This window comes from Trichosurus vulpecula, chromosome 7 (assembly GCF_011100635.1).
Source record: "Trichosurus vulpecula isolate mTriVul1 chromosome 7, mTriVul1.pri, whole genome shotgun sequence".
NCBI classification, from domain to species: Eukaryota; Metazoa; Chordata; class Mammalia; order Diprotodontia; family Phalangeridae; genus Trichosurus; species Trichosurus vulpecula.
The window spans coordinates 160,305,767-160,329,915 of NC_050579.1; the positions used below are offsets into that span (position 1 = coordinate 160,305,767).

General features: G+C 42.2%; 1 protein-coding gene across 4 annotated transcripts; it reads right to left on the bottom strand.

Annotated features, from left to right (window-relative positions):
* Window positions 1-2,523: 2,523 nt before the first annotated feature.
* On the bottom strand, window positions 2,524-15,238 carry MTRES1 (mitochondrial transcription rescue factor 1). 4 transcript variants are annotated; one of them, XM_036769426.1, is made up of 5 exons: window positions 15,136-15,233; window positions 11,800-11,850; window positions 9,065-9,531; window positions 7,461-7,533; window positions 2,524-3,102 (listed from the first exon to the last, which is right to left on the bottom strand). In XM_036769426.1, the coding sequence occupies exons 3-5, from the start codon at window positions 9,526-9,528 to the stop codon at window positions 2,923-2,925; spliced, it is 717 nt and encodes a 238-aa protein (XP_036625321.1). In that variant the 5' UTR covers window positions 9,529-9,531; window positions 11,800-11,850; window positions 15,136-15,233; the 3' UTR covers window positions 2,524-2,922. The 4 variants fall into 4 exon arrangements, with proteins under 4 accessions (XP_036625321.1, XP_036625320.1, XP_036625322.1 ...); XM_036769425.1 differs by lacking the exon at window positions 11,800-11,850 and having other exon boundaries at window positions 15,136-15,238; XM_036769427.1 differs by lacking the exons at window positions 11,800-11,850; window positions 15,136-15,233 and adding an exon at window positions 15,030-15,105.
* Between the last annotated feature and the right edge of the window lie 8,911 nt (window positions 15,239-24,149).

Genomic DNA, 24,149 nt, shown 5'->3' on the forward strand with positions numbered 1-24,149 from the left:
CCTTTTTCCTCAGGAGATTGAAATACACAGTTGTTAAGTGTGAGGTGAATGCTATTAGCAGTGCTCAGCAGCCCTGCTTTGTGAGGGTGTATTGTCCTATTTAGGGTGTTAAAGCTTAGCCTCTACCCTTGTGACAAGCAGAAAACTGGATTTTTGAAGCATCTTACCTTAACTTCACTTCTGCCTCAGCTTCTTCATTTCTCAGATGGGGGTGATAATATTGCCCCAATTAGGTGTCATCATCGAAACGATCAGAAGTTAAGGGAATTATTAATAAAGGGGATATTTAAATCATGAGATGGCAACAAGTGACATTTAGATTGTGTCCTTTGAATCCTCTCTGGAAACCCTCTAGTCGCTATTATTTTAACTGTCATAGTATCATTCTTGGATTAGACAGATTAAATATTATTTTCAGGATGCTTTGGCTAGACATGAAAAATATCCCCCAACGATCCTACTAAAGCGTGACTGGTTCTGGGGCAGCTAGGTGGCGCAGTGAGTAGAGCACTGGCCCTGCAGTCAGAAGGACCCGAGTTCACACGTGACCTCAGACACTTGACACACTTACTAGCTGTGAGAACTTGGGCAAGTCACTTAACCCCAATTACCCTGTCTTCCCCCCTCAAGAAAAAGAGATGTTAAAAAAAAAGTGGTTCTATTTCGCTCTAGTTCGAAGTGTTAGAACTCTCATTTTCTGTTCACCACATGAATACAAGTCTACACCTGAAATTTCTGGTTCCTAACCAACAGCAAGGGGTGGTGACTTGTGGTCAAAAGCTTTGTCTTTTGGTTATGATTTCTTTCCTAATAGTACCATCACCTTCCTTCCCTCCACTCGTATGCCCTAAACCATACTGCCTTTAACAGAATTTTTTGTAACTGACAATTCTCTGACCAATATAATACAATAACCTTGTTCTAAATGCAAGATTTCTATGTGAAAATAGTTCTGGGAAAGCATCACCTGCTCCTGTGTACAAGGTGTGACTTTTAGGGGAGTTGCGCTTTTTTTCCCCCTCATCAGACAAAATCAGTTTTCCTTTGGTTTCCTGAAAAGCGATAGCCTTTCTAACCCGTTACTGCCCAAATGAACCATAACCCAGGAGTTATACACAAAGTGCTGCTTTTTCCATGAAAAAGAGAAAATGAAACTCTTGCCTAGTGATACATATGGTTTTCCAGGAAACAGCAAGTGCCATTTATCAGGGAAATATAATTAGCATCATGTTTCTTAAAAGAAAGTTTCTTTGAAAAGATGCTATCTACTGAGAAAAGACCTGGGGCTCCCCCTCCCCCCTTTCATTCTTCTCAGCTGCCAAGCTGAAATTTAGACTTTTAGACCATCCCTGAAAAAGTAACAAGCAGAAAAATGGGGGCATCTTCCATGTTTTCTTAGAAGGTCCTGAATCTCTTCCTCTAAGTCATAATAATGATTGAGTCTCTTTAACTGTTTTTCTTCATTCTATCCACATTTTCATTAACGGAACCTCACCATGATTAGTTCATGAGGCAGCTGTCACTAGTGTGGAGTAATGAATGAGTTTCAGCAGTCCCATAAAACATTTATGAATTGCTTTTATGCTGCCACTAATGTTTCCTAAATACATTACTAGTTCCTCTTACCCATAGGGAAGCTTGTAATACCTGCCTTTTTTTTGGGTAACCAAATGCTTTTTCCTTACTTTGACTTTTAAGGAAGACCAAGTCTGGCCTAGGTCAAACCCAGAGAGGGAGTCAAGCTCATTTGTCAATCATTCTGTAAGCCCAGAGGAGGAAAACCATGGTTTTCATTAACATTCTCAAAGTATTTTCTTTTGTTTTTTATTTTTTAAATTCTTTTTTTTTTTTAGTTTTTTTTTTTTGACAGGGCAATTGGGATTAAATGACTTGCCCAAGGTCACACAGCTAGTACATGTGCCAAGTGTCTGAGGCCGGATTTGAACTCAGGTCCTCCTGACTCCAGGGCCGGTGCTCTACTCACTGCACCACCTAGCTGCCCCTCTCAAAGTATTTTCATCTCTCTTCTGATCCTCACATTAACCTCAAGTGGGGCAGTATTATTCTCATTTAATGGAGTGGACTGAGAGCTGGCCTCAAAGTCAGGAGAACCTGGGATCAAATCTTACTTGGGACATACTGGGTATGTCACCATGGGCAAGTCACTCAACTGCTTGTCCCAAACTTGGTGCACAGTGCTCTAGACAGCTTTAAAAAGATAAGCTATAAAAAAAAAAAGGCTGCAACCTAAATTGCAAGAGGGAATTTCCTCACCTGGGAATTCCCTATACTAATCAAATGACAAGTATAGTGCCTGACAGATAAAAAGCTGAAGTGCATGGGATCATAGGGGCAGCTAGATCAAGCACTGGGCTTGATCCGATCCAGAACAACCCTTACCAATGCTTCTTCCTGAGTTATCTGGATGAGAGCAGTCTTGCCCACCCTTGGCTTTGCCAGAGGAAGCTTAGTCTCAGAGAGGCATTTAGGGTGATAAGTATAAAACCGAAATAAAAACATTAAGAAATGACAAGGCCAGTTTTATTTTACAACATAGTCATGAGGTAGTTAAGTTGAGAAAACAGGCAAATCATTAAAAAAGCTCTCTGGACTTAATTCATTCACTACACATCTTATGCTGGGTGAAATGACCTGGAAACCAAATTATTCATTCTCACGCCCAGGAAAAATGACAAACCAAGCACAAACCAAGTCACCAAGAGAAACCTGCTGAAGCCTAGCACTAGGCATGTATGGAGATGTGCTTATCCCCATTCTCACAAAATGGTCTAGCAGATTCCAGAACCGATGAGATTTTATTTTGATAAAAATGTCCTTTTTCAGAAAGGCCCCCTTTGCCCCATCTCCCCACTAGATGAAAACCACTTGAGTTCCTGGATCCTTGCTACCATAGGAATCTGGCTACTTAGAAACGCTCTTCTTGGGCAATCTGATTTTTTTCCACCGGCGTAAAAGCACTCGGTACTTTTCAGACTCGGTTTTCTCTTCTGACACTTTTTTCAGAACAATTCGCATAGCTGTCTCTGTTTCTGATTCTTTATCCTCTCCAATGATAAGATCCAGTGTATCACCCACTTTCACCTGAAAATTTAAAAGTGACCATTATAACATTTTGGAAATAGAGATCAGCTTATAAAACACTCCATTTGAACTTCATTTGTTTTTCACCAAGCTAGAGATTCAGCTAGTAATGACAACAAACCCAGTGACCACCTTCCTAGAATGCAGGGCAGGACTCAGTACACACAGAAAGCCTGGCTGCTTGCCAGTAGTCCTTTGCCTGCCATTGAGCTAACTTCTGGGCCTCATCTTCCTCACCCATATAACAAAGAGGCGGCACTAGATGACCTCTAAATCTATGATCTTATGATTCATTGTAGAAGGAACCTCAGGCTCAAATAACCTGTTACTTGCTGAGCTCCTGATGAATCTTTGGGGATGACCACTCACTCTGCTGGCATGTTCCAAAGGGCTCACCTATGAGGGAAAGACTCAAGTACAGGTTTGCACGAGGCATGAGCACAGGGAAGCACTCTGCAAGTCAATGGGGTGCTATAAGCTATTTCTGCACCACTGTGACCACATACATTGTTGTTTTCAAATTAGGTCTGTTGATCTGTCTGCCAAATAACTTGGGTGCACAGACTTCCAGTCTGCTTGCTGTAAAACCCCCAGTCATCCATCCTATCAGAGACTGAAGATTTTCTTGGAGGAATGGAAGGACACAGCATGTCCACAGGTAGTCCTAGTAAGAAGGGAGCCACAAGTTTTACCTCAAAATATCAGACTGTGTAGGAATAGGCCCCAGGACACGCAGGGCGGGAAAGAATTAAGTTTAGAATTAGAGGACCTGGGTTCAAATTCCAGCTCTTCTGCTTACTAACTGTGATGTTGGTTAAGTCACTGGACCTTAGTTTCCTCCCATATAAAATGACTGGGATGCACAGACACTTAAAAGGCTAATTAGCTCTGCCCTGCAGGTCAGAAATAAGAAATCTGGTTCAAGTGTCTTATTTTTACCTTCTTTTCTACAAATGTGTACAATTAGCTCTAAATGTCCTTTAGGACAGGAAAACCTGAATTCAAATCCTGCCTCAGAAACTTATTAGCTGTATGACTGTGTGCTAATCACTTAACATATATGGACCTCATTTTCCTTATCTGTAAAATGAGAGTGGACTCAATGACCTTTAAGGTCCTACCTTCTGCAAGAAGGCTTTTTAAGTCTTTCTTATTCTTATTACCCTCTCCCTGAAACTATCCCCATTTTATTTATACACATGCACACATCTGTATGTATACATGTACATGTATATACACATATGTGCATGCGCACACACACACACACACACACACACACACACACAGAGTTGTCTGCATGTTGACTCCCTCGTCAGATTGTGAGAGTTCCTTGAGAGCAGGAACTGTTTTTCTGCCTTCCTTTGTATCCCCAGCCCTTAGCACAATACAGTAGGCCCTTAATAAATGCTAATTGACTGACCTGACTTCTAGCTCTGACAGACTAAAAAGTACCACGCTGAGATTCACCCATGAACTACCTTGCCCAAAAGCCATCTCCAGCGGGGGGGGGGTGGGTAATCAAAGGTCCTTTGTTTCAAATGAAAAACTGGAGAATTAATGCAACTTGGTACAATTATATTCAAATCTAGTAGCTGGTGCATGCGTGATGCCCATGAAGTAGCACATTTGAAAACCTGTCTATTTAGTCACCTCCAGGATGCTCATCCCCACCCTGAGAGTCCCAGGCCCGCCCTCCATTAGAGCAGGGAACAAGTGAGTTGGGCCAGTTTTAAGGAATGATAAACCCAATCGGTTTTCTCGTTATTGTTACCCAATGTCCACTGTTCTGGGGGAAAAGGGGAGTTAAGTGCATGAAGGCGATAGATGTCTGTTCAGTCTCATGAGGAAAGATTTAATAATAAGTTATTCACTTATGTAGCACTTTGTAAGGTTTAAATAATGCTTTATTCACAAGAACCCTGGCATTCCTCACTCACAATCTAGAGCCCCCTCTGAGGTAGGCAGAAGTATAATTACCCTCATTTTACATCTGAGGAAAAGGTTAGGTCACATAGCTAATAAGCATCAGAGCTCAGATGTGAACCCCTGGCTTGAGTCAAGGCCAGTCCTACATTATACTCTCATGCACCCCAGACTGGATTCCCCCTTGGCTTCACTCAGGAGAAGGAAGGACAATGTCTCTGATGCCTTTCTGGTCTCTTGTATGTTCTCATAATAATAAATGCTTAGTTAAAGAGCCTAAAGGCAATAGGGGCAGATGGAGTTTGACAAAGCACGGCTATACAAAGTTGTCCTATATTTTGTACAAAGGTACTAGCTCCATAGATCAACCCTTGAAAAGCACTTCATTTTCAGCACATTGAAAAGTTTTTACTGGTTCTGCTACGCTGAGGCATAGCCGTGATGCTGAACAAGGGATTAGCCAGGGATGGTACCTAGGCAGGGGCAACCTCCTGGGGCATCCAAATGATAATTCTTTGTTCCCTGTTCGCCCTATCGTGCAGTCCAGGGAGGAAAACCAGGCCTGATATCTATACAAAGCAGAGTTGGCTTGGATCAGTGGTTCTAACCATCTACATTTCCAATCTCCACTTAGTTACACTGTTACTATGACTACCAGACTTCCTAGTAACGAGGCAGGCCAGCCTCTCAGGCAGCAGAATGTTAATACTACCCCCATCCTCCACTGACCCCCGAGAGAAATCTGGAAAGCGGTGAGACAACATAAAACTGAAGATGGGCTGGTGAAGAAGCAATTAGGCAGTAGTTAACAATACATCATAGCAGGGAGAAAAAAGGCGTAGTGTTGGGAGTGAAGAGACGGCCAGGCAGGGATGCAATCATTTTTTACTCTGGGAACATTGTATACAGAATAATACAACAGTTATTACAACTGAGGAAGCCACTGGACTAAGTTCAAGAAAAAAAAGCAAAGATACAAAATGCTCAGCCCAATTTCAGGGTGAATGACCAATTTGCTAAAATTTTTGCAATTTCTATCTGCAGTGACTGAATGACACAAGGTCCCCCACTGTAAAAACCATAAAGGTCAAAGAAGAAGAGTTCATTTGGCCGAGGGCAAGGGCTATGAAACTTGGAGGAAGAGGGAAGAAATGAAGAGGTTTTCCTCATACCAAGACCCTGCTCTCAGAAGCCAATCTGCCACGAATCATTCTGAAATGGAAGGGAGCTTACAACGGAAAATAAGAAAGTACTTCTTAGCCGTTTTTCCCAGAATTACTGGGATCCTTACTAAAGTCTTACCTGAAAAAATGATTGTGGCTTTCAAAGGAGGCTTCTACAGTAACAGGCGCCCTCTGAAAGTCACACGCTTACAGCTTATGCAAAGTACTTCCTTAGGGCGCTGAAGCATTAGTTATGCGTGTCTCACACCACAGGGAAACACACGGCTCTAAACTAGCCATGAAGCGCGTTTGATTTTTTAAAGTTTTTAGTTCAATAATACTAACAAAGCCCAGTGTCTCGTGACTGGCCTTCACCTCCCCACACTCTCTTCTGCTCTCTTTCCTCTCTGTCTAAACCCGGGGTCCTTAACCACTCCTGTTCTTTAGCAGCCCATCTGTGAAGCTGACAGAGCCCTTCTTACAACAAAGGTTTCTACTAAATAAAACAAAATACATAGAATTACAAAGGAACATAATTAGAATACAGTTACCTAAATTTAAGAAATCAACAAATTTTCAAATGCCGGGTTAAGAAGCCTCCATCTAAACCGTAGCCCCCCCCCGCTCTTCCACCTGAACCCTTAAGGACTTGGGCCTATAGGGATCTTTTTTTTCCCCCAAATTCTCAAAACTCCTACAGTACCCAGACCCAATCTTGGTACTGCCTTGTGCTGTTCTGGTGATCGCGAGTTCACTGAGAGCAACGGCCTTGTCACACGCTTATTTTGTATTTTCTACAGGACCTAGCACTGGGCCAGTAGGAGACACTTGCTTAACTGACTACTGGATAGAACACTGGCTCTTTGATATGAAGCCAAAGAAACCCTTGAATGAAAATCACCTCTACCGCTATCTGGGGTGTGTTACTGTGGAACACGCAAAGAAAACTCCAGGGTCTAGTCAAAGCATCAGGGGTTTTAGTCAATTGATCTCCTTGGTTTCTGACTCTGAGTTCCAACAGAACAGAAAAAAGACATGAATCATCAAAATGACAGCTGAGACTGCTGAAGAATAAAACTGTTTAGTAGATGATCTCTGTCTCTCATTCCCACCAAAATTTCCCAAGGGCCGCTGGCTCTGGCTACGCTGAGCACTCATGTTCCTATCAGGGGAATGAACAGACTTGGGATGAGGGAAGAAGCAGCATCAGCTCAGGATTGGTAGTCTCTCTGACAAATGTATTTCAATGTCAATTTAATTTAAACAACTCACCGTTCTGCTTTTCTTCCATAATTTTTCTCCATTCAGTCTGAGTTCACCTTTATAGAATGCATCTTCTATTTTACTTTAGGGGAAAAAGAGAGAGAGAGTGATGCTCTAGAGTAGTACAGTATTTACAACCATCAATAGGCCCCTGGAGAAAGTCTACCAGTAACGGTGGACAAGTGACTGGGGGAGGGGGGGTCCTAAACTGATTGTCCGTATTGAAAGCAACGGGGCATCAAGGGTTAATTCCATGTGTTTCTAAAACGATGACACCACAGGCCATTTCCAAATCAGTGAATTGATGTACAGATGTCACACGGACCTTGTGTTGCCAACTAGTACTCTAACGAGCCCAATGAGGACACGTATTGAGGTTACAGTCTAGGGCTGGAGCCTCTATGGTATCCTGCCACCTGGGAACTTGTCTGCAAAGTTAATGTGCCCCTGATTATCAACCTTATTGACTACGAGTGGCCCAAATAGGTGGGCTTCTCCTAAAAAGAGTTATCACATTCTTCATCATCATATTTGTTTTTGCTCTAGGAAATCAGAAGCAGTAGGTACAGGAGTGCCATCTACAAATCCCACAGCTGTACTGCAATTAAACAGCTGCTAAATGGGCATTTCCCATGTTTATTGCATCCTACTGAAATTTATGTCAGCAACTAGATTAAAAGAAAGGACACAAAAAATTAGCTCATTTCCACCTTGGCTTTTTTAAAAAAAGCTTTTAAGACCATTGAACAATAAATAAGGCGTTGTTTCTTTTCTCTTTTGTTACAGTTGTTTTTCCTGTTCTCTGTGATCATGTGGTAGAGAAGCCACCTCAGTAGGACCACCAGATTTCAGAATGGAGAATATAGGGATCATTCTGACTGGCCAGAGGACAACCAGGCCACTATGTGCTGACAGGAGTCACTGGTATTGACTGCTTGAAGCTCTAATACATTCTGTGTCCAGATACGAGTTGAAGATGCATCAAGGTACTAAAATACTAAACAATCCTCTATAAACACACAGGATGTCTGGCAAGTTGCACACTTGAATAAACAAGGGAATAAAGTGACACCTAATAAACTCAATCGTGGAGAGTAAAACACCTTAAAGTTATCAGCCTCGAGAGAACCTTCACTCTTTTTATAGCTAGCCAAGCAAGAGGTACCGAAAAACATTACTGACTCCCTAAAATTAGTTTAAAAAAATCAATTTGTGTGACCACAACCATCCTATGCCTCTCCCTTCCCCATGGATCCAAAAGTAGCCAAAGGCCCAAAATTAACTTTTTCTCCCATTCGTAGTATAAATAATACAGTAAAATGGAAAGAGCCTTTGTCTAAGAGGCAGAAGACCCAAGTTCTGTTCTCAGCTCTCCCAAAAACTGACTGTGGGGTGTCAAGTCACTAATGTTTCTAAACCTTGATTTCTCTACTTATAAAACGAGGATATTGTATAAGATGACCTCCAGTTCTGAAATTCTGCAATTCTATTATTCTATGCTATTAGTCACCCAGGGTGGGCACATGAGTATTTGTAAAGCTAGATTACATCAACTGATATTAAAAAAAAAAAATTAGCTAATAGGTAGTGCTACCATACCCTTCCAAACTTACTTTCTTGCAAGATCCAGACCTGTTTTCAAGATGACATCATACCGAAAAGAGGGGACGACTTTCTCCAGATCCTTATAGTCTTTTACTACACTGGGATCATCTTCAAATTCATCTTCCTGCTCACTCCTCTCTCCCCGATCTTCATCAGAGTCATCGTCATCATCATCTATTTTCTGCAAAGCCTTTTTACTGGTCTTTTTAGATCCAGTGTTGCTTTTGAGTCTTATGGAAAAGAGTGAAATGCATTCAGGGGATATTATAAGCCCTGGGAGTTTCACAGAGGAAATGCTGCAGAAGAAGAGTGTTCTATAGTTTGACGGGTTTAACTGATAACTAGAAGAATTTATGTACTGACTCCAAGAGGTACAGGGTTTATGTGCAAGAGATGTCCCCCAGAGTCCAATCCAGGCATATGGTTTCCTTAAAACACGGATGGGCAATCTGAGACTAGTCATAGCACACATCACCTGAAATAGACAGACATTAAATCAGATGCATTTTCCAAATGTGGCATTATTGAAGTTGCATAACATAAAAAATTCATAATATAGATCTGCCATCTCCTTTTCTTAGGTTGAATTTAATTCTTTCCTACAGCTAGAAGATATGATTCAAGTGAGTAGGCATGCTCCATACACTCAAAGTAATTAAGCCATTTATTCATATATAGCCTTGGTTCCACTTCTGAAAGAGAATTAGCTTTGGGAATAGTGGCCAAGCATGTCAATGAGCATAATTATTAGTAATAATTTCCTAATAATTTTTTTAAGTTGGAAAATTATGTAGAGAAAATTTTTAGGATAATTCTTCTATAACTAGTGTCCTTGATTATGCTAATGAGATGTGGCAAGGATATGTGAAATCCAAAGAAAATTCTCAACCTTTCTTCATTTCAACCTCCTTCCTGACCCCAACACAGTTAACTAACCAAATCGAGATCTGAATTCACTTTCTCCTCTTCCGTTAGCATTTTCCTTATCTTGTCCTATCTGAGAGAAAATGGGTGATAAGGATGGACAGAAGAGACTTTTGGCTCCAAATAGGTCACCACAGGCAAGGACCCTTCTCCGACCCACAGCAGAAAAACAGGCAAGCCAGGAAATACAGACAATAGACTGAGGGAGGGCAATGTCAATGATATAAAAATGTTCATATACCACCAAAGTGGGCCAAAGAACAATCAATTTACTACCACTGCCAGTTAGTAAAAACTACCTTCTTAGAGAATACAGGCTTCCTAGTGTCTGCAAAACTGGTTTTAGAGACTGATTCCATAACCATAAAACATAAACGACTTCTAAATGGTCAACAAGTGGGTACTTGAGTCTGGAAAAAGAACTCTTTTGCTAAGGTTATACTTTACAATTGATACCCTTTAATAATGACCCTCACAGTTTATTATCTTTTTTCCCCTTTCATCTCACCATAACACAAAGTGATCCACAACAACCATCCACAAGTTTCACACAAAAGCATGAAGTTAGAAGCTACTGCGACATGTTGCCAGCCTCAATCTGCTGCCATTTTGGGCTTTGTTTTTTCGCTGGTTTGATGAAACAGAAGAACACTAAACACAGAACCTCTGTCCTGGTGCTTTCAGGGTCCCCCAGCCGACATCTGCATCTCATGTAAGAAATAAAGCATGCCCAAATTAGGAGCTGCTTTTACAGAATAGCTCCAATTTAAAATACTTCCAAGAAAGTACTTCCCCAGGCAGTGAAAGCCACACACTGTCATATAGTTAACCCAAGTACTGGCCACAGACTCTTAGTCACTTACTCAGACTGATGAAGAAATACTGCCAGAAATTACTTTTCATCCCATCCTGTCCCACTTGGCAGAAGATGGGTCATAACTATTAACAGAAGGAACACTCAGTTCAGAGTAGGTTACCAGAGAAGGCCATGGAGATAGATCTAGAGCAGTAACAGTGAAGAATAGTAACAGCTGGCCTTATATAGGGCTTTAAAGTTTTCAAAGCTCTTTATGTGTTACTTAATTTGATCCTCACAACTCCATGAGGTTAAGAGCTATCATTATCCCTATTTTAAAAGTAGTAAACTAAAGTTGAGAGAAAAGCATCACAGTGACTAAGTATCTGAGGCAACATTTGAACTCAGGTCTTCCTACCTATTGGTCCCCTATATGCCATCTAGTTGCTTCCAGTGAATCACATGTGACAGTAATGGGATGTAATTTAAATTTATATAATACTTCACTTAAGGTTTGCAAGGCATCAAAAAGCTAGCCACCCTGAAATGGTAGGATCTATTCTATTTATCACTTTGAGCTTGGTTTCTGGACTGAGACTTGTGATTTCATCAGTATAGGAACCCTGTCTGGTTTCCTTTACAATACAAATTGGGACTTTCTCTGCAACTTGTAGTTTTAAAGAGTTGCCTGGGAAACTCAAGAAATTAGGTGACTTGGGCCAGTTGGGTACCTGGGGCACTCAGAGGTCAGGTGACTTACCTAGACAGATGATATGTCAGCGGTAAGATTTGAACCCACGGACTGCAGACTGAGAGACTAGCTCTTCATTCATTATGCCATGTTTTAGCACTTCTAAAATCTACTTCCTCTCCCTGCCCAAATCATCAAGTAATCAAAACTTGGTTACTGAACCTCCTCCTTTTCTGTGAAAGAATACACGTTCCCTAACACCCTGAAGTGCTTCCCTTGGGTGAGGGGAAAGGGCAGTGACTCTGGAGTCAAATACTATCTCTGATGCTTACCTCTGTGACCTTGGGCAGGTGACTTAACCTCCCTGGGCCTCAGTTCCTCATCTGTAAAATGAAGAGGTTGGATTAGATGGGCTCTTCTATTGTAATGAGTTTCAGACTCAAGCCCTTCTACTACCATCAATAATAATAAATTTAACAATAGCTGGTGTTTATAGAGCACTTCAAGGTTTACAAAGCATTTACAAATATTTTCTTGCTTAATCTTCACAACTTCGGGTGGTAGACCCTATTATTAACCTTGTTTTACAGATGTGGAAAATGAGGCAGAGGCTTACCCATGGTCATAACAGCTATTTTGTTTAGCTAAGGCCCTGAATATGGCAGCATCAGCTCAAAATTACAACATGTTGTTGAGTATCAACTAGATGCATTTGTGGGATGCCTATTCAGTGGGGAAGGATTAAGCCCTGGGTTTTTATCACTTTTGTTAAAGCACTTCAACAAATTATTTTTTGCCTTCTGGAATTCATGTGAAAGGACTCTAAGTCCCTGGGTATAGGGCACAGGACCAGAGATTTAAAGCTAGAAGAGATCTTAGAGATCAGCTAGTCCACACCTTTCATTCTACAGATGGATAAACTGAGAGATCGAGAAATGTCAAATGACTTACCCAAGGTCACTCAGGTAGTTAAGTGGCAGAGCTACGATTAAAACCCAGGACCCCTAAGCCTAAATCAGAGCTTTTTCTACTACACAATATGGCTGTCCTAAAGACAATCGGATGAAGCACTGGTGCTCAGGTTAGAGGCTGGGGCTGGACCTATTAGATTTGGAGGTCAATTCAATTCAGCCAACATTTATGACGTGACTACTCTATGCAAAATACTAGGAATAGAAATGCATAATCTTACAGAAATCACTTGTCCTCTCTTGCTCAGTCTCATCTAAAAAAACCCAGTGAGCTGGTCTAGAGTATCTCTAGAGCCCCTCCTAGCTCTAACCCCTGTGATCCTACGTTCTATGCCAACTGAGCTCTCAGGGGCTTGAAGATCTGAGGTCAAAAGACCTGAATTCCAATTGAATCTCTACAATTCTGCTGGATGAGATTTTGAGTAAGTCACTTAACCCCTTATAAATAATTCTGGGTTAGAATAAATGGATTAGGATAAGGGCCTTAGAGCACCAAGATGGTTGGGAAGGAGAAACTGTCACACCTCCTTCAACAGGAGCTGAAACCTTGGCCTTTATATCATTTACTTAATCCCACATCAAATCTTTCCTTTTTGCACGCACAGTTCCAATGCAGCTCTTCCCAGGTTACTCCAGCCAAAAGAGATCAGTGGCCAGAAACCCTAAGGGTCTTCCCCTCCAAGATATATATATATATACACACACATATTTTAACTAAGAGGCCATGCTCTGCCTCCTTTCTTAATCACTGAATTGGGCACTGGCTCAGTGAAACTGAGACCTGTTTAAAAGGTCAAGGTCTCCAACTGTATCTAGGGCTATCTCCAGTCCATCCTGACCTATATTTCACCACTAGACTCAAATGGCTCTGGAGCAGAATGTGAGGCTGGTGACTTTGCACAGAATCCCTCACTTAAATCCAATTGACTCGCAAGTCATGGCATCACCTCCCTGATGTCATACCTCTTTGAGAATAAAGGCCAAACAACAAAACTAGAGCTGGAAGAGACCTCAGAAGCCATCTGGTCCAACCTCCTAATTTTACAGAAGAAAGAACAGACCCAAGTAAGATAAATAATTTGCCCAAGGCTACACAGGTAGCCAAAGTCATAGATGGGATTTGAATACAGGTTCTTTGATGAAGGTTAGAGTCCCACCACCGGGGTCTCCCAGGGGCATGTCTCTGAGCTCTCATAAACCGCTCACCTATTGTAGATTATGTCCTCCAACTATTCTGTGTGTTCTAAACTCCTTAAAGGTCAAGGCTAAACCCAACAAAGGTCTGTACCCACACTGGGGGAGGAGGAGGGAAATTAATTAAGAGAGGAAGGAAGCTAGCAACAGAAACCTCAGTCAATCCCTGTTGTCTTCCACCGTCAGGAGTTCTAAAACTCATTTTGTGTCTTAGATCTTTAGGCAGTGTGGTGAAGCCTACAGACCCCTTCTCAGCAAAATGTTTTTAATGTATAAAATACATGAGATTACTGTATTGAAATAGAGACTTTAGACATGAAGGCTGCAATCATATAGGATCTAACAGCAAGTCTAACAACTACAGTAATTTTTCAGTAGTGACGAGTGTAAACAATATTTTGAGATAGTTCCAATTATAATGTTATGAAAATATCCGATTTCTATCAGTGCCAATGTCACAGGAACTGCCTGTTTTTGTTTTTTTTGATGCCTACAACCGCCAAATTTCAGTTAGAGGATAGTGAAAATAAAGATATAATTTTTTCCCATCCAATCTCAGATTCCATGAAATCAATCTGCAGGACACCGGGATCCTAAAGTAAGAACTCCTACTCTAAGTCAAGGGACTCTTCTACTCACTCAGCTCCACACCCGCTCCTGCAGAGAAACCCTTTAAGTTATAAAAGGAATAGCACGGTTAAGGTTTACAGTGTGATTTCACACAGATTCTCGTACAATCTGCACAAACACCCTGGAAGGTAGGTACGATCGTCACCCCATTTTGCAGGTGGGCAAACTGAGGAGGGGCCAGGTTACGTGACTTGTCCCGAAGTATGTAAGAATCTGAGGCTTGCATGGGAACTCGGGTCTTTTCTTCCCCGGGCCCTCAGTGCGGTAAGAGTTAGCATTTTGCATGGTGCTTTAAGGTTTGCAAAGAGCGTCTGAGCCACACACACACACGACCACCCGGCACATGCGTGCTATTTTTTGTAAAGGGTCCCCTTTTTACAAGAGCAGGAAACAGGCCGGGAGAAAAGTGACTTGCCCAGAGCCACAAGGCTGATTAAAAGCGTCTAGAGGCCGCGGCGGGGCAGGGTCTCCCAGGCTCCGGGCCCAGCGCTCAATGCCCCGTGCTGCGCCCCGGACTCACGGAGCCCCTGCTACCCTACCCCCTACCCCCTCCCGAAAGGCCCGGGACGCCTCCCTGAGCCCCCTGCCCCCTCGGCTCCGCGACCACGGAGCCCTGCGCCTTTCCCCCAAGGTCAAGAGCAAAGGGAAACCTGACGCTCAGGTTTCCGGGGCACAGCGCTTCCCTCCCTTCCCCTGCTTTAGGGCCGCCCCCCCCCCCCATGCTGCCCCCGTGGCCCCCACACCCACGTGCGCAAGCCCCCACGCACACGCGGGCTCGTCCGCGGCCTCTGGGGGCCTGGGCGGGCCGCTGGGACTCCGGCTGGGCCCAGCCGGCTTGGGCCGGGCAGGGGGCGTCCGGTGGGGGCGGGTTACCTCAGTGCGTGAAGGGGGCGGGGACCCCTCGACTGCAGCCCCGGCCCGGTTTGACAGCCCCTTCCCCTTCCACCCCGGCGCCGGCGCAGAGCAGCGAGGAGAGCGGAGAGCTGAGAGAGAGTGGCTCTGGGCTGCCGCCGAGTGGGGACGGCGGAACAGGGACCCCTGCTGGAGGCACGGGCTCGGAGGACTAGCCCCGGCGATACTCGCGCCCGCCCCGCCCCCGCTCCCGGCCCAGGCCACGCCCCCGAGCCAGCCCCGCCCCCGCCCGGCCCGCCGCAGCCTCCACCGCGTCGTGCTTCTCCCTCCCTAATGCCTTCTACCTTCCTGTTCTTTTCCTCCTTCCTCCCTTCCCCCGCTTCTTCCCTTCTTCTGCCTACTCGTTCTCTCCCTCCTTCCCTCCCCGATTCTTCCCTTCTGCTTCCCGCTTCTCTCCTTCCTTCTTCCTCTTCCTCCACTTCTTCCTTTCTTCTGCCTCTTTTCTCTCCCTTCTTCCTCCCCTTCTCCTCCTTCCTTTCATTCCTCCCTACCTTCTTTTTCTTTCTCATTCTTTCCTCTTCTCCTTCCCCCTTTCCTCCTCCTGTCTTCTTCCCCTCCACTCTCTCCTTTCCTTCCCCTCTATTCTTTCCTCCCCTTCCCCACCTCCTTTTATTCTCTCTCCTTCTTGGCCGCTTCTCTACTTATCCTCTTCCCTACTTCAGTAAAACAATCAATAACCATTAAGTGCCTACTATGTGGCAGGCATTCTGCTAAGCTCTGGGTATACAAAAAGAGACAAAAGACTGTCCCTGCCCTCAAGGTTACAGTTGAATGGGAAAGACAATATACAAATATATACAGAGCAAGCTATAGGTAGGATAAATAGGAAATAATTAAAGAGAAGGTAAGCCCTAGAATTAAGAGGGGTTAGAGAAGGCTTCCTGTTAGAAGGTGGGATTTTTTTAAATTTATTTTTTATCTTTAGTTTACAACACTAGTTCAGAAGGTGGGATTTTAGATGGGACTTTTCCTCCCTCTCCTCTTCCTCCTCTTTCTTTTTCTCTCTCTTCATTACCCTGTTACTCCCTCTCTTTATGTCCTCCCCTTCTTCCTCTCTCCCTTTCCTTCCTGCTTTTCTTTTCCCTTCTCTCTCCTTCTTTCTCTCTTTCCTCTCCCTCCTTCCTGGCTCTTTTTCTACTTATTCCCTTACCTTCATCACTCTTCTACTCCCTGCTCTTTCCTTTGCTTTATCTTACTCTTCTACTTCCTTCAGTCTTCCTCTTTCCCCCTTTCCCCACCTCTCCTTACCATCCTACTCCTCTTACCTCTGCCTCTTCTTCCTCCCTGCTTCCCTACTCATCTCTTTTATTTTACCTCTTTTATTTATTTATTCATCCATTTATTTATTTACACTCACCTCTTTTATCTTGCTCACTTGCCGTCTTCACTCTTTCTGCTTCCCTCCCCTCCCCTCTCCCTTTCCCCTTTTCTTTCCTTCCTCTCCCCTCTTTGGTCAACTAATCAGCTAGCACTTCTGTCCCCTTTCTTTCCTTCTGCTGCTTTACCCTTGAACTTCTCCTTCCTAGCCCTCCTCCAACTTCACCTTCTTCACCTCTTACTTCTATGGTTGCTATTATTGTTCTGTTAATTCCTGGGTCCCTAGAAATGGAAAATTCTCCAGGGTCTGGTCCGGAAGAGGAGTCAGAACTGTCAGTGGCAGAGTCCAGGCTGAATAATCAGTGACCTGCCAGGATGATCTTCCAACAGGCTTGAGCAGGGGGAGATAGTATATGAAGCTTAGGAATTCTTTCTCCAGAAAGTGGTACCATGGCACTTTGAAAAATTTTCGTGACATCTCCTTCAATTAAAAAAAGCACAAAAAACAATTATCTGTTGCCTTCTGAGCATTTTAAGGGATGTCAGGAAGAAATAGACTTGTTCTGCTCCAGTGCTTAGTATGTAGTGGGCTCTTAATAAATGTTGATTGATTGGCCTCAGTGGACAGAACTATGGGTAGAAGTTGCAAAGAGGAAAATTTAGGCTTGATATCAGGAAAAACTTCCTAAGAACTAGAACTGTCCAAGACTGGAATGAAATACCTGATAGATGATGATTTCCACCTACTTGGAAGTCATCAGGCAGACCCTGAACCATTTTTGGTTATGGCAGAGCAGAATAATTTTTTCCCGTATGTTTGTAGTGGAGATTCCTTTTGTATATGGGTTATACCGCATGGCCAGTGGTGTCCATTCCTACTCTAAAATTCTTTAATTCTTTCATCTAATGTGTCATCTAATTTGTCAAAGTACCATTAAGAATGCAAGGCATTATAGCTTATAAGATCTCACTTAGCTACAGTTATTGTAGATTATTGTTGTTGGTGCTGGACTATTTTTGTTTGTTTGTTTAAGGATAAAGGATCTTTTCCCTGGTCAGCAAAAGTAACCCTCTGTAGGGCAACCTTGTGGGAGGGAAGAGAAGAAAGGTCCAGCCACTTTCATCATGTTGCTGTCATGTAGGATCTGGTGACCAAAGTCTAGCACTCTGTGAAAATGGGACTTTGGACTACAAATTGTTGAAATCTAGCCTTTTAGCCCAGGCTCAATAAGATTGAACCAGGAACTGAAGAAAGAAATTCAAGAAAACCAGCTAGCCCAAAATGTTTTATTAATTTTCATGTGGATGGTACTGTGGAAACATACTGGGTTAAGTTCAGGAAACAGTATTATTTCCCTACATTTGGAGACATGTTTCTTGGTTCTTTTTATAGCTGCAATTCTACCTTGAGGATTTGCATTGCCCTCATGCTTTCCTTCCTATATCCAGTAACAGCAGCTTATAAAATTTGTATCAGTAACTGAATACTGTATTTAAAGCTGGAAGATAATGCAAAAGATGTATATTGTGTCATTCCAGTTTAGCTAAAGTGTTTATCGGTTACATCCCACATTAATTTAAAAGCATGTGCCACGTTTCAATGGTTACACATACACCATGCAGTTTTATGTGTTACGTATGCTCTTTCATACATAACATCTCCCCCTTGCCCTTATCCTCTTCCTCCCTACTTTCTTGTAGGGTAAGATACCCAACTGAGTGTGTATGTCATTTCCTTCTTAAGTCAAATCCGATGAGAGCAAGAGTCACTCGTTCCCTTTCACCTACCCCTCTTCCCTTCCATTATAACAGCTTTTTCTTGCCACTTTTACATGAGATAATTTACTTCGTTGTCTCTCCCTTTCTCCTCCTCCCAATATATTTCTCTCTCACCCCTTAATTTTATTTTTTTAAATATCATCCCTTCATGTTTAACTCACCCTGTGCCCTCTGTCTATATATATGTATATTCCCTTCAACTACCCTAATACTGAGAAAGGTCTCATGAGTTACAAATATCATCTTTCCATGTAGGAATGTAAACAAAACAATCCAACTTTAGTAAGTCCCTTATGACTTCTCTTTCTTGTTTACCTTTTCATGCTTCTCTTGATTCTTGTACTTGCAAGTGAAGTTTTCTATTGAACTCTGGTTTTTTCATCAAGAATACTTGAAAATCCTCTATTTCGTTGAAAGTTAGTATTTTGCCCTGAAGCATTATACTCAGTTTTGCTAGGTAGGTGATTCTTGGTTTTAATCCTACCTTTGACCTCCGGAATATCATATTCCAAGCCCTTTGATCCCTTAATGTAGAAGCTACTAGATCTTGTGTTATCCTGATTGTGTTTCCACAATACTCGAATTGTTTCTTTCTGGCTGCTTGCAATATTTTCTCCTTGACCTGGGAACTCTGAAATTTGGCTACAATATTCCTAGGAGTTTTCTTTTTGGGATCTTTTTAAAGAGGCAGTTGATGGACTCTTTCAATTCCTATTTTCCCCTCTGGTTCTAGAATATCAGGGAAGTTTTCCTTGATAATTTCTTGAAAGATGATGTCTAGGTTCTTTTTTTGATCATGGCTTTCAGGTAGTCCAATAATTTTTAAATTATCTCTCCTGGATCTATTCTCCAGGTCAGTGGTTATTCCAATGAGATATTTCATATTTCACATTGTCTTCCATTTTTTCATTCTTTTAGTTCTGTTTTATAATTTCTTGATTTCTCATAGCTTCCACTTGCTCCATTCTAATTTTTAAGGCAGTATTTTCTTCAGTGGTCTTTTGGACCTCCTTTTCCATTTGGTTAATTTTGCCTTTTAAGGCATTTTTCTCCTTTTTGCCTTTTTGGAGTTCTTTTTCCATATGGGTTAGTCTATTTTTAAGATGTTATTTTCTTCAGTATTTTTTTGGGTCTCCTTTAGCAAGTTGTGGTCTTGTTTTTCATGATTTTCTTGCATCACTCTCATTTCTCTTCCCAATTTTTCCTCTACTTCTCTTACTTTATTTTCCAAATCCTTTTTGAGCTTTTCCATGGCCTGAGACTAATTCATATTTTTCTTGGAGGCTTTTGAGGTAGGATCTTTGACTTTGTTGTCTTCTTCTGGCTGTATGTTTTGATCTTTTTGGTCACCAAAGAAAGATTCTATAGTCTGATCCTTTTATGCTGCCTGCTCATTTTCCCGGCCACTTACTTGACTTTTGAGTTCTTTGTCAGAGTATGACTGATTTCAAAGTGGAAAGTGCTATGTCCCAAGCTCCAGGGGTTTTGCCCTGCTGTTTTCAGATCTGTTTCTATTCTGAGGTGGTATGATACTCCTCTCCTGGCCTGTGCTCTGGTCTGTGAGTACAAGCACTCCTTTCTGCCATGTAACTACCAGGAGGACTCCCTCTCCACAGCCACCACAAGCTCTGCTCCTCCACCAGCACTCCTCCTCCCCCAAGGACTGCCAACCAGGACTGCGACCCAAATCCAAGCAGGGCAAAGCAAGAGAACACTGCCTGTACTCTCGCTCTGATCAGCTGCCAGATTCCCCTCACAGTCTGTGAGAGTGGAGCTGTGGAAGCAGCTGCAGCCACTGCTGCTCCAGCCACTGCTGCTGCAGCCACCTCCACTGCCCCAGGGCTGGGGCCAGACCACACACTTCTCTCACCCAGGTCCAATAGTTTTCCCACTGACCTGCTAAGTTGTCTTTGGCATTTGTGGGTTGAGGAATCTGGAAAGTGCCACAGCTCAATGATTCAGGTTCCTGAGGCCTGCTCTGCCCAGTCTTTAAACACATTTTCACAGTAATCATGCTGCATAGAAGAACTATAACGAATGGGAGAATGAGAAAGAAAACAAAAGAAAACAAAACAAAAAAGAGTCTGCTTTGCTCTGCATTCCAACTCCATAGTTCTTTCTCTGGATGTGGATGGCATTTTCCATCATGAGTCATTTGGAAAAGTTTTAGGTCCTTGCATTGCTGAGAAGGGCTAAGTCTATCAAAATCAGTCCTCAGACACTGTGGCTGTTACTATGTACAATGTTCTCCTGCTTCTGCTCACTTCACTCAGCATCAGTTCGTATAAGTCTTTCCAGGTTTTCCTGAAGTCTGCCTGCTCATCATTTCTTATGGCACAGTAGCATTCCATTACATTCATATACCACAATTTGTTCAGCCATTCCCCAATTGATGGGCATCCTCTCAATTTCTAGTTCTTGGCCACCACATAAAGAGCTGCTATAAATATTTTTGTACATGTGGGTGGGAGTTTTCTATACTAATGAAATCACGAGTCTGGACCAAAATAAAATATGTCTATTATTGTTACAGAGCATAGTCAAAATAGCTTATTAAGGAACTTTATAAAATCAAAAGGGTAACTGGTCTTAAAAAAAACCTTATTAGATCTTAACTGACATTTCTCTAGTGCTTCCATATTATTAAGTCACTTTCCTAACAAAAACCCTCTAAGATGCAAGGATTGTTAGTCCCATTTTACGGATGCGAAAATGGGCTCCGAAAAGATAAATGATTTGCCCAAGGTCACACAGCTAGTGTCAAAAATCAGGACTCAAAATCAGTCTCCTGACACCATGTCCAGTTCATTTTCTACCACATTATACTTTCTCTCATATTCTTTGTAATTTATTGCTATATACATATACATATAGAGAGCTATGTGTGTTTCTTTATAATAAAATTGTATCATATTTTTCTCAAATATAACTATTGATGATATTAACTCCTAGAGTACAATCTAATTATGTCTATGAGCTAAAAGCTAAATTAAAAAATGAAAAGTACCAGTTACCACCAAAAAAAAAAAGAAAGAAAAACTATATTCAGATACTGTAGTGAGATTGAAACCTACTGTGGAAATTGTCCCGTGTTATTTACTTTCTTTTCCCTAGAAAGTTATTTACTCTCTTTTCTCTAGATCAGGTATTCTTATTCGAGAATCCTAATCTGAAATAGATTTCATAAACTTGGTTGGAGAAAAAAAAACATTTTTATTTTCACTAACCCCTAAGTGAAGATTAGCATTTCCTTTAATTTTTAAAAACATGTTTCTGAGAAGGGGTCCATAGCTTTCACCAGACTGCCAAAAGGGCCATGACACAAAAAAGGGAAGAATCCCTCTTGTGGATGTCATGTGGTTTTTCTCTCTCAGGGAGGTAGGGTAAGAGAAAGGAGAAAGAGGAGAAGAGTGGGAGGGAGAGAGTACTATAATTTGACCACAGACCTTCCAGCAATCTAAAGTTAGTTTAATATATAAATAAGAATAGTGATTAAAAAAAATTGGGCCTAGGTTTCTAGAGATGATTCCTCCCACAGAATTATATAGAAAGAGAAACTAATCCTTAATTAGTGCTTTCACACTTCAGGGATTCATGAGTTTGGTGAGGGTACACCCTCCCACCAACATAGGTCACAACCCCTTCATAGTGTAGCAGATGGTCTTTGTGCATCTGGTGATGCACAACTCAGATTTAATAAGGCTGGTCCTCAGATGACTAACATATAGTCCATTACTAGCAGGTACCTTTCCAGCCTTGGTAGGACCTGCCAGAGCATTAGAACCCAGGCTTACCCCACCCATGATGAGACATTAAAGTAGAACTTTTGTATATTAATTTACAGATTATAAAGATGCTTGGTAAGTTGCTTTGGAGATAGAAATAAAAATATTTTGAAGACACAAGACTTGCTAAAAATAAGGTAGGTATAGTTGTTAGACACTGGAATTTGTTAAAGAAGTAGTAATAAAAGCCGGTCGTTATTGTTGTTTTAGTAGAAGTTGTAAAGTAGCAAGGGCCTAGGACAGTCAGACTTCTTTCCTCTCCACGCTCTGCATCTGACTCTCGAGACCTTGCCATCTAGCCTCAGCTGCCCTCTCATCCTGTAGCATCCCTCAGCTTCCAGCATTCTGGCACTGGTGAGTTTGTCCCGGAACCTTCATTTTGAGGAAGAGGCCAGGACAGTCATCATTTTTTCCCCATTTGATTCTCATTCTCTAAACTTCCACCACTGACATCACATGGGTACTTTCTCCCCCAATCCCACTTTTCAGCACCCTTTTCTGTGTTGTCTTCCCCCATAAGAATGTAAGCTCCTTGAGAGCAGGGGTTAGCTGTCTTTCTTTTTGCATATATTTGTACCCCTAGTGCTTAGCACAATGCCTGGCACTAAGTAAATGTTTAATATGCATGTACTTATTGGCTAACTAAAGTAGGGTGAGTTCCCAATTCTAACAAAGGGTTTGTGTATCAAAACTTTCTAAGTCAGTTGTTTGGATCCCAGAACTCATTAATCATAGAAACATAGGGAGATCAGAAATGTAGTCAAGACTTTTGTTATTGGCAGATATGAATAATAAAGTCAGGAATGTGAACTAGGTGGGTGGAGAGTAATGGTTCCACCTTTATCACATAGCTTTTGTTCTGACCCCTAGTTTCATTTTTATGCCTATGAAAGAGGATTTTTGAGGTGAGCCTTAGGATTTGAGCTTCCATGCAGGTCCTATGAGATTTGGGGGAAGGCAGAGTCTCTGAAATGGATTTTGGAGACATATACTCAAAAGAAGGGATTAACAGGAGATGAAAGGAATTTTTAACCTCGAGTCAGATACATGTCTAGGCTATGAGCCTGCATCCAGAGGTCTAAAGACAACCTTAGCCTGGGACAATCTGCTGGCTTTTTTGATTACCTGACTAGGTTTAATAGCACATAGTCTTTCCCACATACTAAAAATTCCAGCTGCTCTTATCCGAGAGAGGTAGTTTAGCCATTTCACCTGGGATGATGAGAATACAGAGGAGTAGATGGCTCATAAGAGTAGAAATTCCACATATGGAAGCCCAGAGTAGTATAGTGTTGGTGAGGGAGTGGCTCTAGATTCCCCTGGCAAAAGAAAGCAGGACCACATAGCATAAACACATTTACTATTCTCTCAGTATGCAACAATCTTCAGGTGGGGAGGGATGTGACTGCAAATCTCTCTGGTAGCATTAGACTGGGGTGAAAGCCCTTTTTAATGTCTAAAATTCTCCAGAAGCTGGTGGTAAAGACTCTTACAAGCCTGGAAAACACAGATACACAGGGAAAGCCATCCATGTAACTGAACTCTGTAGAATTTCACTGTTCAGTCCCAGCTCTTTTTCCCTCCAACTAAGTCTGCTCTTCTATATTAAGGTTAATTGAGAAATAGCAGCTCAAAAACTGGGGATCTCCCTGCTTTTATAAAATGTCTGTTGGTAACTTCAGAGGAGAAGAGAGACTGGTGCTCTCATTAGAATTATTGGCAACAGCTGCTGTCTTCCTCTTCCACAGATCAATTGCCAGACTCTGCTGATTGTGGAAAGATAAGGGATTCACTTGACAGGCCTGTTTGAGGAATCTATTAATGAGGGAAAATGACAAGATTTCTTCCAGAGACTCAATAAAGCTTATTTTACCCCTCCTCAGCTTTCCCTTGCCCGCTCTACTTTCTCTCCATTTCAGCCACGATCCAGTCAGTGTGGATGGACAAAAATCCCTACTCCATTTAAGCATGAGCAGAGAGAAAGAGACCTATGTCAACACATCCCTTCACCCCACAATCGATGGGAAACATGATGGGGGGGGGAACAAGATGGAACTTGTAATGTAAAATGTGCATTCTTTAATATTTATGGCA

Coding starts and splice junctions, on each gene's coding strand:
- MTRES1 (XM_036769424.1), bottom strand. Junction 7,534..9,064: donor GGTCTGGATCTTGCAAGAAA/GTAAGTTTGGAA, acceptor TTTCCCCTAAAG/TAAAATAGAAGATGCATTCT. Junction 3,103..7,460: donor TATGGAAGAAAAGCAGAACG/GTGAGTTGTTTA, acceptor TTAAATTTTCAG/GTGAAAGTGGGTGATACACT.